The sequence below is a fragment of the Eptesicus fuscus genome, chromosome 15 (genome assembly GCF_027574615.1).
Source record: "Eptesicus fuscus isolate TK198812 chromosome 15, DD_ASM_mEF_20220401, whole genome shotgun sequence".
In the NCBI taxonomy this organism is placed as follows: Eukaryota; Metazoa; Chordata; class Mammalia; order Chiroptera; family Vespertilionidae; genus Eptesicus; species Eptesicus fuscus.
Window position 1 is genome coordinate 50,544,260 of NC_072487.1, and position 14,186 is coordinate 50,558,445.

The 14,186-nt window shown below is 44.2% G+C and overlaps 2 protein-coding genes across 2 annotated transcripts; both read right to left on the reverse strand.

Annotated features, from left to right (window-relative positions):
• Window positions 1-4,242: 4,242 nt before the first annotated feature.
• LOC103286599 (olfactory receptor 13C7) lies at window positions 4,243-5,202 on the reverse strand. Its single transcript, XM_008142148.2, has one exon. The coding sequence runs from the start codon at window positions 5,200-5,202 to the stop codon at window positions 4,243-4,245; it is 960 nt and encodes a 319-aa protein (XP_008140370.2).
• Window positions 5,203-10,275: 5,073 nt separating this feature from the next.
• Window positions 10,276-11,232, reverse strand: LOC103286598 (olfactory receptor 13C7-like). The gene has a single exon (XM_008142147.3). It carries the CDS (start codon window positions 11,230-11,232, stop codon window positions 10,276-10,278), a length of 957 nt encoding a protein of 318 aa, XP_008140369.2.
• Window positions 11,233-14,186: the final 2,954 nt, after the last annotated feature.

The window sequence follows — 14,186 nt, forward strand, 5'->3', positions numbered from 1 at the left end:
ATGACTACTCATCCAGGCATTTTTCCAGCCTTCCAACTGTTATCACTCTGATGTCTCCTTCTTCTCCTTCACCTTATACATTTTGTCATTGCAAAAATAAAACAAAAAAATGCTTTATTGTCATTTTCGTGGGTTTCAGAAAGGAGCAAAAATGGACGCATGTGTTCAGCCCTCCTTTACACCTCAGTCCTGAGTCCATGCAGTTTCTAACATCCTCTTTTGCTTTATTTTTTGTTTTAGTTATTGTTTCTTGTCTGTTTCCCTTCTGCTAGAACGTAAGTGCCACAGAGGCAGGGTTTTTCCCTGTTTTGTTCACAGATGTATCCTAAGTATAAAAGTAGGACCTGGCTTGCAGCTACTTAATGAATAGTCGCTGACTAAATTAGTAAATGAATTTTTGACCTATCCCTGTTTTATTCTTTTCCCCACATTAGCTCTTGTTATCTATTTTAATTTCTATTTTTGTAAACATTTGAGAGTGTGCATAACATGTTGGTACAGTAAAACATCTATACCTTTTATAAATAAATAAACACACAGTGTAAATGGTAAGGAAGCATGATTTTAAAACCTAGGAGGCCCCTGACCCCAGATACCGAGGCTGCACTACAAATGCTATAATAATCTGGGATTTGTTTCAAAATAACCCAGGAGAGGGAGAAGTAATCCATGGAGGTATAGGTGAACAGGATTGGCCATGAACTGATCATTGTTGAATTTGAGACATTAATATCTAAGGATTCATTTTATTATTCTCTCCACTTTTCTATAAGTTTTAATTTTCTCATAAAATGAAAGAAAAATGACCTCAAGTCTTAGCTCATGTATTGCAGCTTCTATTTCTGTTTTTTTTTTTTGTGTGTGTGTGTGGGTTTAGTTCTCTTTATGCACTCGATTTGTCATCTCTTTCTGCAGACCAGCTTTCTCTGTCTTATAAGACCCATGGCCACATCAGTCCTGGATTTATGTGGTCTCTCAGTTTAAGAGCCCTGTGCCGCCCTGGCTGGGTAGCTCAGTTGGTTAGACCATTACCCCAATACGCCAAGGTTGTGGGTTCACTCCCCAGCCCTATGCCAACTAACAAGGGTCCCTATATCCAAATCCCAAATTCCTTGGAGAGAAAAATATGGTGAGCCATATTTTGGTCAAGAGTCCAACCATCTGTGATCAGGAGAAGAGACATGACTGTCCTTTAACCAGGTGCTAAGGGAGAAGATATTCTGCCTTTGGTAGGCTTTCTAGCTGGTATGCTACAGGCTCCAGATATGCCAAGCTCAGTGCCCGCTCCCCGCCCCCCAGGGTCACTAAGTAGGACATGTAGTGTGACCTAAGCCCCCAGGCGAATAGACTCATCCACTTACCCCAGGGTGCCATTCAAATCCCATTATTTTCTATGTATTTCATGCCAAGGAAAAGATTGGGAAATATTGAACTAGTGGGCAGGGTGAGGGCAGGTTCCAGAGAAAGTTATCTACAATATAAAACAAACCAAGGTTACAAGCATGATAAATAGGGGAGCTGGAACCTAACCCAGGTCTGGTTCCAAAACTTCTGATGCTAACACCACACTAGACTGCCTCACCCGACTATCCTACATGATTTTTGCTAAGTATTTCCAGTGTTCACAGATTATGAAAAGAGGACATGTGTTCCTTGAGCATTGGAGTTTGTGTGGTGTCACAGTTTGAATTTGCTGGGAAGCAAACTCTGAGATGGAGATTGGGGTGCAGGAGGTTCATTAGAAAGCACTCTTGAGATCAACACTGGTGGGAGGGAGGATAAGGAAGCAGGACTGGGCAGAGGGAGAAGTTGGGCTGTGGTGCAGTTTCAACAAAGGCTTTGGCCAACCCCATGGAACTGGGATGGCGCTACAGAATTGTCCCAGTGGGAGCAAGACATTTATATCCCTCATTAATCGGTCATGGGATATGGGCTGCCCTGAGGAAGGGGGCATGACGTTGGGTGAATCCGCTCTTTTTACTTACGAGCCCTCTTTGGTAATTCCTGAGGATGACTGAGAGCTGAAGGCTGTGTGCTGGCAGTGCTTTCAGCAGCTGGAGGAACACCTCCTTCAGTCCCGTAGAAAGATCTGGGTGGGGATTAGGCACAGTTTTTCAAGTCAAAACTAGTGAAATAAAGTTGTTGAAAAGGAATTTTGCTCTTCAGTTATGTTTCATATATTTTTAAAAATATATATTTTTATTTATTTCAGAGAGGAAGGGAGAGGGAGAGATAGAAACATTAATGATGAGAGAATAATTGATCAGTTGCCTCCTGCATGCCCCACACTAGGGATCGAGCCTGCATCCCGGGCATGTGCCCTGACCAGGAATCAAACTGTGACCTCCCGGTTCATAGGTCGACACTCAACCAGGCGGGATGTTTCATTTTTAAGTCAATTCTTGACTTAGAAAGGTTGGAATTAATTCCCGAGTTAATGTCATCCTCTCTATAGTGAGCTAAAAAGTGCATGGAATGACTCCATGCTCAATAAGGCAAGAAAAGTTCACACCAGGGTGGCACAGATAACACTGCCTTTGAGATGGTGAAACACGAACATGCCCCATGTGCTCACTCTTTCAGCCCGAGACTATTGAAGGGGTCACACAGGCTGTGACTGGTGTCCTTGTTTCTGCCCAGTGTGGGCAGGAAAGCACCATGAGGCCAAAGAGAGTTGCTGGCCATGTCTTAGGCAGGAGGAACCCCAGGCACCCAAGCAAGGCAGGCAAGGAGCATTTTCTTCTTCTTCCTCTTCTTCTTCTTCTTCTTCTTCTTCTTCTTCTTCTTCTTCTTCTTCTTCTTCTTCTTCTTCTTCTTCTTCTTCTTCTTCATTAGAAAGTCTTGATTCTCGGGAAAAAAATGGACATCCAGTTGCTTCAAGGAAACAGAGATATTCAAAGTTCTCTGTGTTGCAATCGCTTGCCCTTTTTCATTTCTCTACTGATTGAGAGCCTCACATATTTTACTTCTGGACCGCTTGTCAGGTACCTTACTTCACCTTATTCTGGCCACGCCTTACCATTCTGACTCTGGCTTCTCTCAGACTGCAGTGGCACCCTGCTCTACTCCCTCCCAATAGGTCCATCCTTTAACTCTCCGGACTATAGAGCCAGACTATGTACAAGACTTACTGAGGGCAGGAAAATTAACCTTAAAACTGGATGGAATTAATGGGTTCCAGCTATGAGTGCTCCCAACCTAAGACCCTCCATGCCTGTGTTACAGGATCTGTCTTACTTGCCCTCAAAGGAAATGCCTGACATGGAATCTGCATGGTTCCAACTCCTTTGAGTGTCAGGGAAAGGAAGAAGACCAACTTCATTCTCATCTCCAATGTCAGCCCTGCCTTCAAGAAAAATAAAATTTGAAAATGTGCCATTTCATCTACAATGAAGACAGTTTTTTATACTGTTACTAGAGGCCTGATGCATGGAATTCGTGCAAGGGCCTCCGCCCCTGCCACCACAGCAGCCGCCTCTGCCTCGAACCCTGCCCGACGCGGCTTTGTCTAGAGGGAAGGACTTGCAGAAGGACATCCGGTCTAATTAGCATATTATGCTTTTATTATTATAGATGTCATGAAGTTTTTCCCACACTGTCTCCAGAGTAGCATTTTGGATCTTTATGTAACATAAAGGTACATTAAACTGTTTTTTCCCCCAAAATGGAGCAACCTACTCACAAAGATGAGTTCAGATGTTCCCAGTAGATAATCAGAAAATTCACTAAGTGTGTTTGTGTGTGTGTGTGTGTGTGTGTATGTGTGTGTGTGTGTGTTTAGCAGCATTCCACTTCCATTCCCTCAAGTCACTCTCTCATCAGGTTTTACATTAAAAAAAATAGGTCCCGTAAAATTTTCCATTATATGTGTCATTTGATTTTCTGGTCATTTCTTTTATTTTTTAATCATCACCTGAGGATATTTTTTCCATTGCTTTTAAATAGAGTGGAGGAAGGGAGGGAGGGAAGAAGGAGAGAGAGAGAGGTGAGAGAGTAACATCAATCAGCTGCCCTCCACAAGTGCCCCAACTGGATCAAACCTGCAACCCAGGCATATGCCCTGACTTGGAATCAAAGTGGCAACCCATTGATGGACAGGATGATGCTCAGCCAACTGAGCCACTTCAGCCATGTTCATTACTGTTCACATGTGTCTTCTTTGGGGGACACATTCTTTTGAGATTGGTGGGTGAAAGCAGCCAAGGGGAACAGAACTACACAGGGATATCTATTCTCCAAACATCACTGGGTGAAGATTTTCTGACTCACCAGGTTCCTCATAGCAGTCTTCACGTCCTTGTTCCTCAGGCTGTAGATGATGGGGTTGAGCATGGGGGTCACCACCCCATAGAAGAGGGATATGAGCTTGTCTGAAAGGTCCTGTTTGTCTGCCCCCAGAGGGTCTTTGGATTTGGGTTTCCCGTACATGAAGAGGATGGTCCCATAGAAGACGACCACAACTGTGAGGTGGGCAGAGCAGGTAGAGAAGGCCTTTCTCCTCCCCTCAGCTGAGGGGATCCTCAAGATAGTGGTGAGGATAAAGATGTAGGAGACAAATATGAACAGAACTGGGATCCCCAAGAAGATCACATTTGTCACTCCCATACTGACCACATTAGTGGAGATGTCAGCACAGGCCAACTTCAGGACAGCTAAGATCTCACAGGTGAAGTGGTTGATGATGTTGTTCCCACAGAAGGGCAGCCTCATTGCAAGGGATGTTTGAACTATGGAGGCAGCACTTCCAGCTGCCCAGGAGCTGGCAGCCATGGGCACGTAGGCAGTCTTGCTCATGACCATGGGGTACCTCAGGGGGTTGCAGATGGCCACATAGCGATCGAACGCCATCATGCCCAGAAGCACACACTCCGTGGCTCCCATGGCAAAGGAGAGAAACATCTGCACAGCACAGGCTGAGAAGGGGATGGTTTTCCTGGGGGTCAGGAAGCTGTCAAGAATGAGGGGAACTGAGGAGGTTGTGTAGCAGATGTCCAGGAAGGAGAGGTTCCCCAGGAAGAAGTACATGGGTGTGTGCAGGTGGGAGTCAGAGATGGTCACCAGGATGAGGACCCCGTTGCCCAGCAGGATCACCAGGTACATCGACAGGATGAGCACAAAGAACATCTTCTCCAGCTTTGGGTGGGCAGAGAGGCCCAGGAGAATAAACTCTGTCACAGAGGCTGTCTGGTTGACACTTTCCATGGTAGGTCTCCTCTTTCAACTGAAGAAAATACTGAAATCCAAACTCAGCATTCTTTGCCCCGCATAGGCGCAGGCCATCTGGTCTTGAGTTCAGTCAGGCTGAGTGATTAGAAAACAGTTCTGAGAGTTCACAGTCTCTATTTCTTCCTAAGAAAAAGAAGCAACAAGACATCAAATTTACAATGTTTAAAAACGGTGGTTCTAATCATTTAATGCATTTAATCAGAGACAGCACGTTTATTTTAGCGATTCCATGTCTTATGTGGCAATTCATCTCATTAAACTTGGATCGTAAAAATGACTTTACGTTTGCTCCATGTTCTTCCACTGTGCCAGGTACTAGTGATATGATTAGTTGTGAATACTCACTTTATTTCTGTTCTCCAGATCATTCTCACAGAAAACATACTCCTGTCGTTCCCAAGATCTCCTTTCTCATGGGCAGCATCCATCTCCAGGGCTCTCCATCCATCCATCTATTCATCCATTCATCCATCCTTTTGTCTGTGTCTGAACACCCATCCATCAAAACACTTGTTAATAACCCAGTATGTAGGAAGGACAACTCCTATGAGGAACAAGGGTGCCCCATGGCCCAAGCTTCAATGGACTCACAGTCTGACAGGGAGGGGGAACACAAGGTTTAGGAGAGGCCAGAGTGTCTGGAAGGGCACTCAGGGTATTGGTAGGAATAGGAGTTATGGAAAGCTACTTTGGCGCTTTTTTATTTATCATTCTACTGGGTCACCTTCCCTCCTGGTGAGTGTCCACACAAGAATCAGTGGATATTAACAGTCCTTCTGGCTCAGCTCCTCATTAGATATGTTACCCAGATTAATATCCTATCACTAATTATGCCCCCCCAGGTAGTCTAGTCCAACCCTCACTTCCATCCTAGATCGTCTGCACCACACTGGAGCATGGCTTTTCAGTTTAGGCTTTATCTCTTCTCATGATAAAGAGGTCACTACATTACCAAACAGTGTATTCCATTATTTGCAGAGCTCTGGAGTATTAGAAAATGCTTTATATTGAACCAAGCAGGCAGCTTTCTAAGTTTTTCTTATTTAACTTCCATCCAGAATTGCATTGAATTTGTGGAAAGTCACCTGGCCTGTAAGCCACAGATTTGGGCTATATTCTGCTTAACCTTCTAACCTGCTATGTAGAGTTTGAACTCCTTTCCTCTCTTCGACCCCCAAGTTACCCTCTTCTGAATTGGGACTAGAAGAGAGCAATGATGTTACGAAAGAGAACTTTTGTTTTCTTAAATTCAGAACCCTCAAATGTAAAGCAGAGCTGCTCTTGAAGTGGGGAAGGAAGACTCAGAAAGTATGGGCTGCGCAGGCCATGAGGCCGCTTCAATTCCAAGCCACAATGATATAGGGTTCCAGGAGACCCCACTTATATTGTAGACAACATAAACGATACCCTCTGAAGCATAACTCCAGGACAACTCCAGCCATTTCCATGGCCACAATGTGAATGGTGCTCCCTGGAGTTGTACAAGAGGAGGCTTTGAAACCATGTGACCCTCTCATTTCTCAAGGAGTCTCTGAAGTTAGGGAGTTCATAAAATGAGATTGAAAAGTTGCATAGGTTTCTTGCCATCTCGGTAGTGGTTGTTTTTTTTGTTGTTTTTTTTTTGACCCAGGAAGAAGGAGATCTGTATGGCCCTCAATCTTTGTGAAAGCACTGAAATTGTTTCACTTCTTCCCTTCTCAAGCCCTAACCCTTTTGGGGGGAAAAATCCAGAAGCTGAAAAATATTACTGTGTTAATGAAAGGTTAAGGATTCCTTTTATAAGAACTCTCACTTACCTTGATCAGGAACCTACTGAGAAAGGGTCGCTTTGTTTGGGGGACACACCTGGGCCAGAAATAGCAACACCAATTTGAAAGGCCCAGGCTGAGATGTCCACCTCTTATTTGAAGAAGTGATGAAAGCCAGTTTCCCCCACTCTGCCTTGCTTCTGTGTTTTAGGCAAAATACCCAAAGGAACAACTAACACATGTAGAAGAAAAATTGAAAGCAGCACTGTAATTAGAACTACAGTGTTCCCTGGAGTGATTAAAAGTTTGGAAATGGAATCATAGAAAGTCAGAAAACTTTTTATATTTCTGAATCAATGTCCCCAAGATCCAATTATTGCTGAAAGCACTCCAAAAAAGACTTATTTTTCTCCTTTGTTCCTGATAGAACTTTCCACTCTTAAGCCACTAAAGGACATCAAGGGAAGCATTTCCATGTCCTGATTGAACTTCTGCAAACTTCAAAATGCTTATCATTCTTGAAAAGAGCAGCTGAGAAGATAAGAATTATTTATAAACATGCTATGCTTGTGACACATGGAACCAGCAGCTGTGAGCACAGTGCTTCTAAACCATGACTTGGGGAGACTTTCACCTAGAGCTCTAGAGCTGTGGGGAGACTTCAAGGAGGAGGCAATTTCTGGCCAGGCATTGAACATGGAGGATAATTTACAAATAAAGGGATAGGCAAGGGATGGAGGGAAGGGGAAAACCATGTTGGGGACAGAGGTTGGCACAGGTCTTGGACTTGATTATTTCTTCCACAGCCTTAACAAGTTGTTTTTTTTTTGTTTTGTTTTTTAATATATTTTATTGATTTTTTTACAGAGAGGAATAGAGAGTTAGAAACATCAATGAGAGAGAAACATCGATCAGCTGCCTCCTGCACACCCCCTACTGAGGATGTGCCCACAACCAAGGTACATGCCCTTGACCGGAATTGAACCTGGGACCCTTCAGTCTGTAGGCCAACGCTCTATCCACAGAGCCAAACCGGTTAGGGCTCAAGTTGTTGTTGTTTTTTTAAACTTCATTAACTAGAAGTTATCGAACACAGTCCAGGGAGGCCATTCTATGTTGGTAGAATCTGGAATGTGGAGGCAGCCTTTAAGATGGCCCCAGTGATTCTTGCCTACTGGGATTTATGGCTTTGTGTAATTTCCTCCCCATTAGTGACTTGCTTTTAACCAGAAGACTACACTCTCTTTCTGGGTTTGATGAAGCAAATAGCCAGATTGGAGAGACCCATTTGGCAAGGAACTGAGAGAAGTCTTTGGGCAACAGACAATGTAGAACTGAGGTCCTCAGACCAACAACCCTCAAGGCACTGAGTTTCACCAATATCCATGTAAATAAGCTTGGAAGTAAACCTTCCCCAGTCAAACCTTCAGATGAGATCCCAGTCCTAGCCAACATTTTGATAGCAGTCCTGTGAAAGACCCTGTAGCAGAGAACCTAGATAATATGTGCTCAGGTCTACATAATCTGTATTAGATATACATAAACCATAATCCATATAATGTTATAATTTCAGCTTTAAATGCTCATGTAGATGTTGAAGAAATTAAAAGAAAAATAGTTTTCTATTTACTCACATATCTACAATCTCCAGTGCTCTTCTTTCCTTCTTAAAAAACTGACTTTCCATTTGATATCATGTTTTCAACATGAAAAACTTCTTTTATATTTATTGTTATACAGATCTGCTGGAAAAAAATACTCTTAGTTTTTAATTTATCTAAAAGAACCATTATTTTGTATTCATTCTTAAAATTTTTTTGCTGCTTATAGAATGGTTTATTTTCTTTTTTAATATTCTTAAAATGTTTTCCACTATATTCTAGCTTGTTGTTTTTCTGATGAAAAGCTACCAGTCATTCAAATCTGCTTTTAAGATTTTCTCTTTATTTTTCCTCTTCAGCAGTTTGATTATGGTGTGTCTATGATATATTTTATTCTTTTTATTTTTGTTTATTATTATAAAATTTTCTGGTTGTTGTTGTGGTTTTTTTTTTTTTTTTTTTTTTGAATCTGCATTGCTATGTCTTTCACCACTTCTGGGATATTTTTCTCTATTATTTTTTGAAATATTTTTCTGCTTCATTCTTTCTCTCTTTTTGTCTTCTGTGATTCAAATTTATATGTTAGACCCGTGGTCGGCAAACTGCGGCTCTTCGGCCCCTTGAGTGTGGCTCTTTCACAAAATACCACGGTCTGGGCGAGTCTATTTTGAAGAAGTGTCATTAGAAGAAGTTTAAGTTTAAAAAATTTGGCTCTCAAAAGAAATTTCAATTGTTGTACTGTTGATATTTGGCTCTGTTGACTAATGAGTTTGCCGACCACTGTGTTAGACCATTTTTATGGTCCCAAAGTTCACTAAGACTCATTTGTTTCAATCTTTTATCTCTGTTTTTCAGATTGAATACAATTTATTGTTCTATTTTGCTGACTTTTCCTTCTGTAATCTCCAATAATTTGAAAGCCCAGCTTGTATTTTTAATTTGAATATTTCAGTTTTTAGTTCTAGAATTTTCATGTTATCCTTTTTTACTTTCCCTATTTTTCTATCTATTCATACATTATGATTATATTTTCCTTTACCTTCTGGAGCAAAGTTATAATGGCTTCAATTATTTTTTCTCTTTGCAGAGATTAGATTAGTTGGGGAAGGAGGGGGAAAGGTAGGAATAGATATGCTCTATGTACAGCAAGAGGTGTTCCCCAAAATTGGCTCTAGAATATTAAACAGGAAATAATTAAACTGGAAACACTCTGAGCTCCTACAGTCAAAGTGGCATTAAATAGTGTCATTTGGCATGTCTTGTAACTTTCCAAAATGCAGATTGGATTTTAGTTTGGACATCACTTAACTAGTAACTGTTCCTCATTGCCATGCTCCCCATTGCACCGCAGAGCAGAGAACAACATGATTGGCATATACAAATTGCAGCTGGTCTGTACATGAACTAAGAAAGAAGTATAATTTTTTACAAAGTTGTAATTTTATTGCTTATTTTTTCAGAATAAAAATAAATTTTAAACGTCACTTATTCTTGGTTCTACATGATTTAGCACAACCCCCTCTTCATTCTAGAGAGTTGATGTTGCATTGTTAATCACTCAGGAAAGTCCCGTCCTGATGGACATTGTTTGGGCAGTTTTGTGATAAAACCGAGCAAGTCTGTACTTAGCATGCGGTCATTTCTTAGGGGATCCCCTGTGTGCACAGAATCACAAGACACTCTACTGCTTCCTCCCATTGTCACCGGGTGAAGTATTTCTGACTCGCTAGGTTTTTCATAGCAGCCTTCACATCCTTGTTTCTCAGGCTGTAGATGATGGGGTTGAGCATGGGAGTCAGCACTCCATAAAAGAGAGAGATGAGCTTGTCTGAAACATCCTGCTTGTCTTCCCCCAGTGGGTCCTTTGATTTGGGTTTTGCATACATAAAAAGAATAGTCCCGTAGAAGATGACCACCACAGTAAGATGCGAAGAACAGGTAGAGAAAGCCTTTCGCTGGCCCTCAGCTGAGGGGATCCTCAGGATGGTGGTGAGGATGAAGATATAGGAGACAAAAATGAACAGAACTGGGACCCCCAGGAAGATCACATTGGCCACCCCCATACTGATCACATTGATGGAGATATCAGCACAAGCCAACTTCAAGACAGCTAGAATCTCACAGGTAAAATGGTTGATGACATTGTCCCCACAGAAGGGTAATTGTACTGCAAGAGAGATCTGCACCAAAGAGTTGACTCCACCAGCCAGCCAGGAGCTGACAGCCATGGGCACGTAGGCAGCCTTGCTCATGACCATGGGGTATCTCAGGGGGTTGCAGATGGCCACGTAGCGATCAAATGCCATCATGCCCAGAAGCACACACTCTGTGGCTCCCATGGCAAAGGAGAGAAACATCTGCACAGCACAGGCTGAGAAAGAGATGGTTTTCCTGGGGGTCAGGAAGCCATCAAGGACTAGAGGGATGGAAGAAGTTGTGTAGCAGATGTCCAGGAAGGAGAGGTTCCCCAGGAAGAAGTACATGAGTGTGTGCAGGTGGGAGTCAGAGATGGTCACCAGGATGAGGACCCCATTTCCCAGCAGGATCACCAGGTACATCAGCAGGATGAGCACAAAGAAGGTTTTCTCCAGCTTCGGCTGATCTGAAAGCCCCAGCAAGACAAATTCTGCCACAGTGGATTGGTTGGCCACTTCCATTTTAAATTCTCTCTTCTACCTTCAGGAAAACTGAGCAAACACATGTTTATAGGAATCCATACTGGGGATTGTAATGAGATGCTTCCAGCAATTATAATTAAATGTACCCATTGACACACCAGTTTGTAATATCAGTATCTAAGGGACAAAATTCACTGTCTACTAAATTTACCTTAAGTCTCAGGCTATATCACATCAAAATCAGGAAAGGGACAGCCTGGTAATCTAATCAAACCATGATATATGAAAGAATTTTAGCTGGCTCAATAGTGTTAACCCTTGAGGAAAGGGATGCATAAGGATAAACCTACATGAAGACCAGAAAACAGAAACCCAGAGGGTCAGCCCTGCCTTTCCCCAAATTGTCCCTCCAGTGTCCTGGGAGGTTGTCATATTCAGTGATGCTGACCAGTGACTACCTCATTCCCCTGGTTCTAATTCTGTGCTTGTGTAATAATTTTTCTGATGGTAATTTGGCTCCCCCTGGAGTCCTGTACAAAAGGAATGTGATGATTAGGGTCTGCCTTGCATTTACATTTGTTACTCGATGCCTGGTTTATACTTCATTTCTTACGTTTGGTGCTCTCCCTTCATGACACTGTCAGTACGGAGTTTCTGGCTGGTGGACTATGGAGACCCTAACAGAGGCACTTCCACATCCCCCCTGTCTACCCATGCCTTTGTCCACGGCACTGCAGTTTCCTCAGTCTACTCTGGCCCTAGGGGCTGGGGAGCAGGAAAAGAATCCAAGGACAGGTGTCCTATGTGCCTCCCACTGTGAGCATCTGTGACATTGTGATCAGGCTCTATGCTTCTGGAGCTGTTTTATGTCACCACTCCAAGCTCAGACCCTTCTCTATCTAGTTGACCATTCTAACCACTGCAACGCCACCGTAATGCTTTCTCCACAGGAAAGCAGACAGTTCTACCCAGCCTTGCAGAGAGGTGACTCAAAGGAGCCACTGCATATAGGATGTCCTTCCGTCACCACAGAATGGTCCACTACATTAGAGAAAACCGCAAGCCTTGACTGCTCATGTTAAAATGAGGAAACAAGATCAGAGAGGTCACAGGCAGTGCAGACAGGGCCAGGCCAGAGCCTGGTTCCCGACCTTCTCCCCAGGGCTCCTCCCTCACCACCCTGATTGTATTCTGGCTCCTCCATTTGTGCCAGAGCAGGTTTACGGAGAAGCAGAGGAGCGATGATGAAGTCGTGGTCCTCCTCACTCTCCCTAGGACACTCATGAGAGAGACAGGTATCACACCTTTCTCCAAAGTATCTGCCTCAGAGCAGGGCTTGGGGGTGGGGGCTGGGGGGGCCGTCTCTGGGCTTCACACATTGCATCTGTGACTATTACACTGCTGCTGGTTGGGGGCGATGGAATAGGAGAAGCCATTGGGAAGCTGTCCTCATGCAATTTTCCGAGATTAACTGTGGATGTTGGAAATATTTAGGGAAAAGAAATCTGTTTTTGGAGATATTAATATTATTGACTGGAGATTTGCAGACTGGGCAGGAATGCTGTAAAACAACTAGCCTTGCCTCTTTCACCGCCCTTGTATATGAATACCTTCTATGAAACAATTTTCCCATTCCTGCTTTGAAAATCTGGGGGTTTGTGAGTGCATGCTTCCCATTCCTTTGCCAGGCAGGCTTGATTGTTGGAAAGTGTCCCCTACTTTAAGGAGACACTTCCTTCCTCTAATGTCCTCCCCACTCCTCACTCTGTCTGCCCCCACACGGGTCTAGGCTCCCAGGACATGCCTGCTCCCTTCCCCTAGAAAAACCCTTCAGACATGGAAGCTGTGACCAAGTCCCCCTCACAACCACCTCTTCTCTTCCTCCCACCGACCTGAAGAAGCTTTAGCCACAGAGAGCACTCCATGTGGGGATGAGCCATGGTGGGGACAGGAGCTCACCTGGGCAGAGGTCTCATGGCAGGGAGGATGCTGGAAGGCGCTGGGCTTGGGAGGTGATTTGCTTCAGCTGCCCTGCTTGGCCCTCCCTGGTACAGCCCTACCTGCTGGGGCTGTGCCTGGAAGCAAATCGTGCTTAGTTGTCTTGAGGCTCAGCAGTCCCTTCGCTTACACAGCCAGGTAAGCAAAGGTTAGGGTTGACCATGGGTGAAGCGGCTCTGGCTGCTCCCTTTCAGTGGCCTCCTCCATGCCAAGCAAGAGAGCAAGAGGAAGGACAGGCTGAGGAGCTGCTTCCCAGGGGTCCTGGCAGCCAGGCCCAGCCTGCATGCGCAGGGCAGACACCCCCTGCTCTTTGCCCCTCGCCCTCTCCCCAGAGGCTCTGTCCCAGAGCCATGGAGCAATTTGGAGCTCTGGTTGTTTGGGGCCAGCTTCAATCCCAGAAGCAATTTAAAGTTTGGTGATAGTCCTCACAGGAGTTTAGGGCTTGTGTCCTGTAAACCCAATTAGGTAAGATTCAGACAGTTCTGTGTAAGTCATCTCACTACAAAGAAACATTCCTTAGCCCAGCCGTGATGGCTCAGTGGTAGAGCGTCAGCCTATGAACCAGGAGGTCATGATTCGATTCCCGGTCAGGGCACATGCCCGGCTGGCAGACTCAGTCTCCACTGTGGGGTGTGCAGAAGGCAGCCGATTAATGATTCTCTCTCATCGCTGTTTCTATCTGTCTCTCCCCCTCTCTTCCTCTCTGAAATCAATAAAATACAATTTTTAAAAAACAAAGGAATGTCTTTGCAGACATTCCTGGAAGTAGAGGGATAACTAAGGTCTGGGTGTGCTTTGACCACAATGGTGTCTGTTAGCGGGGCTCTGTACTTGTTTTTGCAAGGCTAAGTGTCAAAGCAAGAAGCGGAAGGTTTGCCTTTTTCCTGAGCAAGCTGGCCCTCCCTGCAGCCCCTCAACACTGTTCCTCCAGAGCTGCCCAGGCCTGGCCTCTGCCCTTAAAAACAGGGAGCATGAGACATGGGCCAAGGGCCGGC

Bases quoted from the DNA above. Each gene is read 5' to 3' on its own strand.
- LOC103286599 (XM_008142148.2), bottom strand. From the start codon at position 5,202: ATGGAAAGTGTCAACCAGACAGCCTCTGTGACAGAGTTTATTCTCCTG.
- LOC103286598 (XM_008142147.3), bottom strand. From the start codon at position 11,232: ATGGAAGTGGCCAACCAATCCACTGTGGCAGAATTTGTCTTGCTGGGG.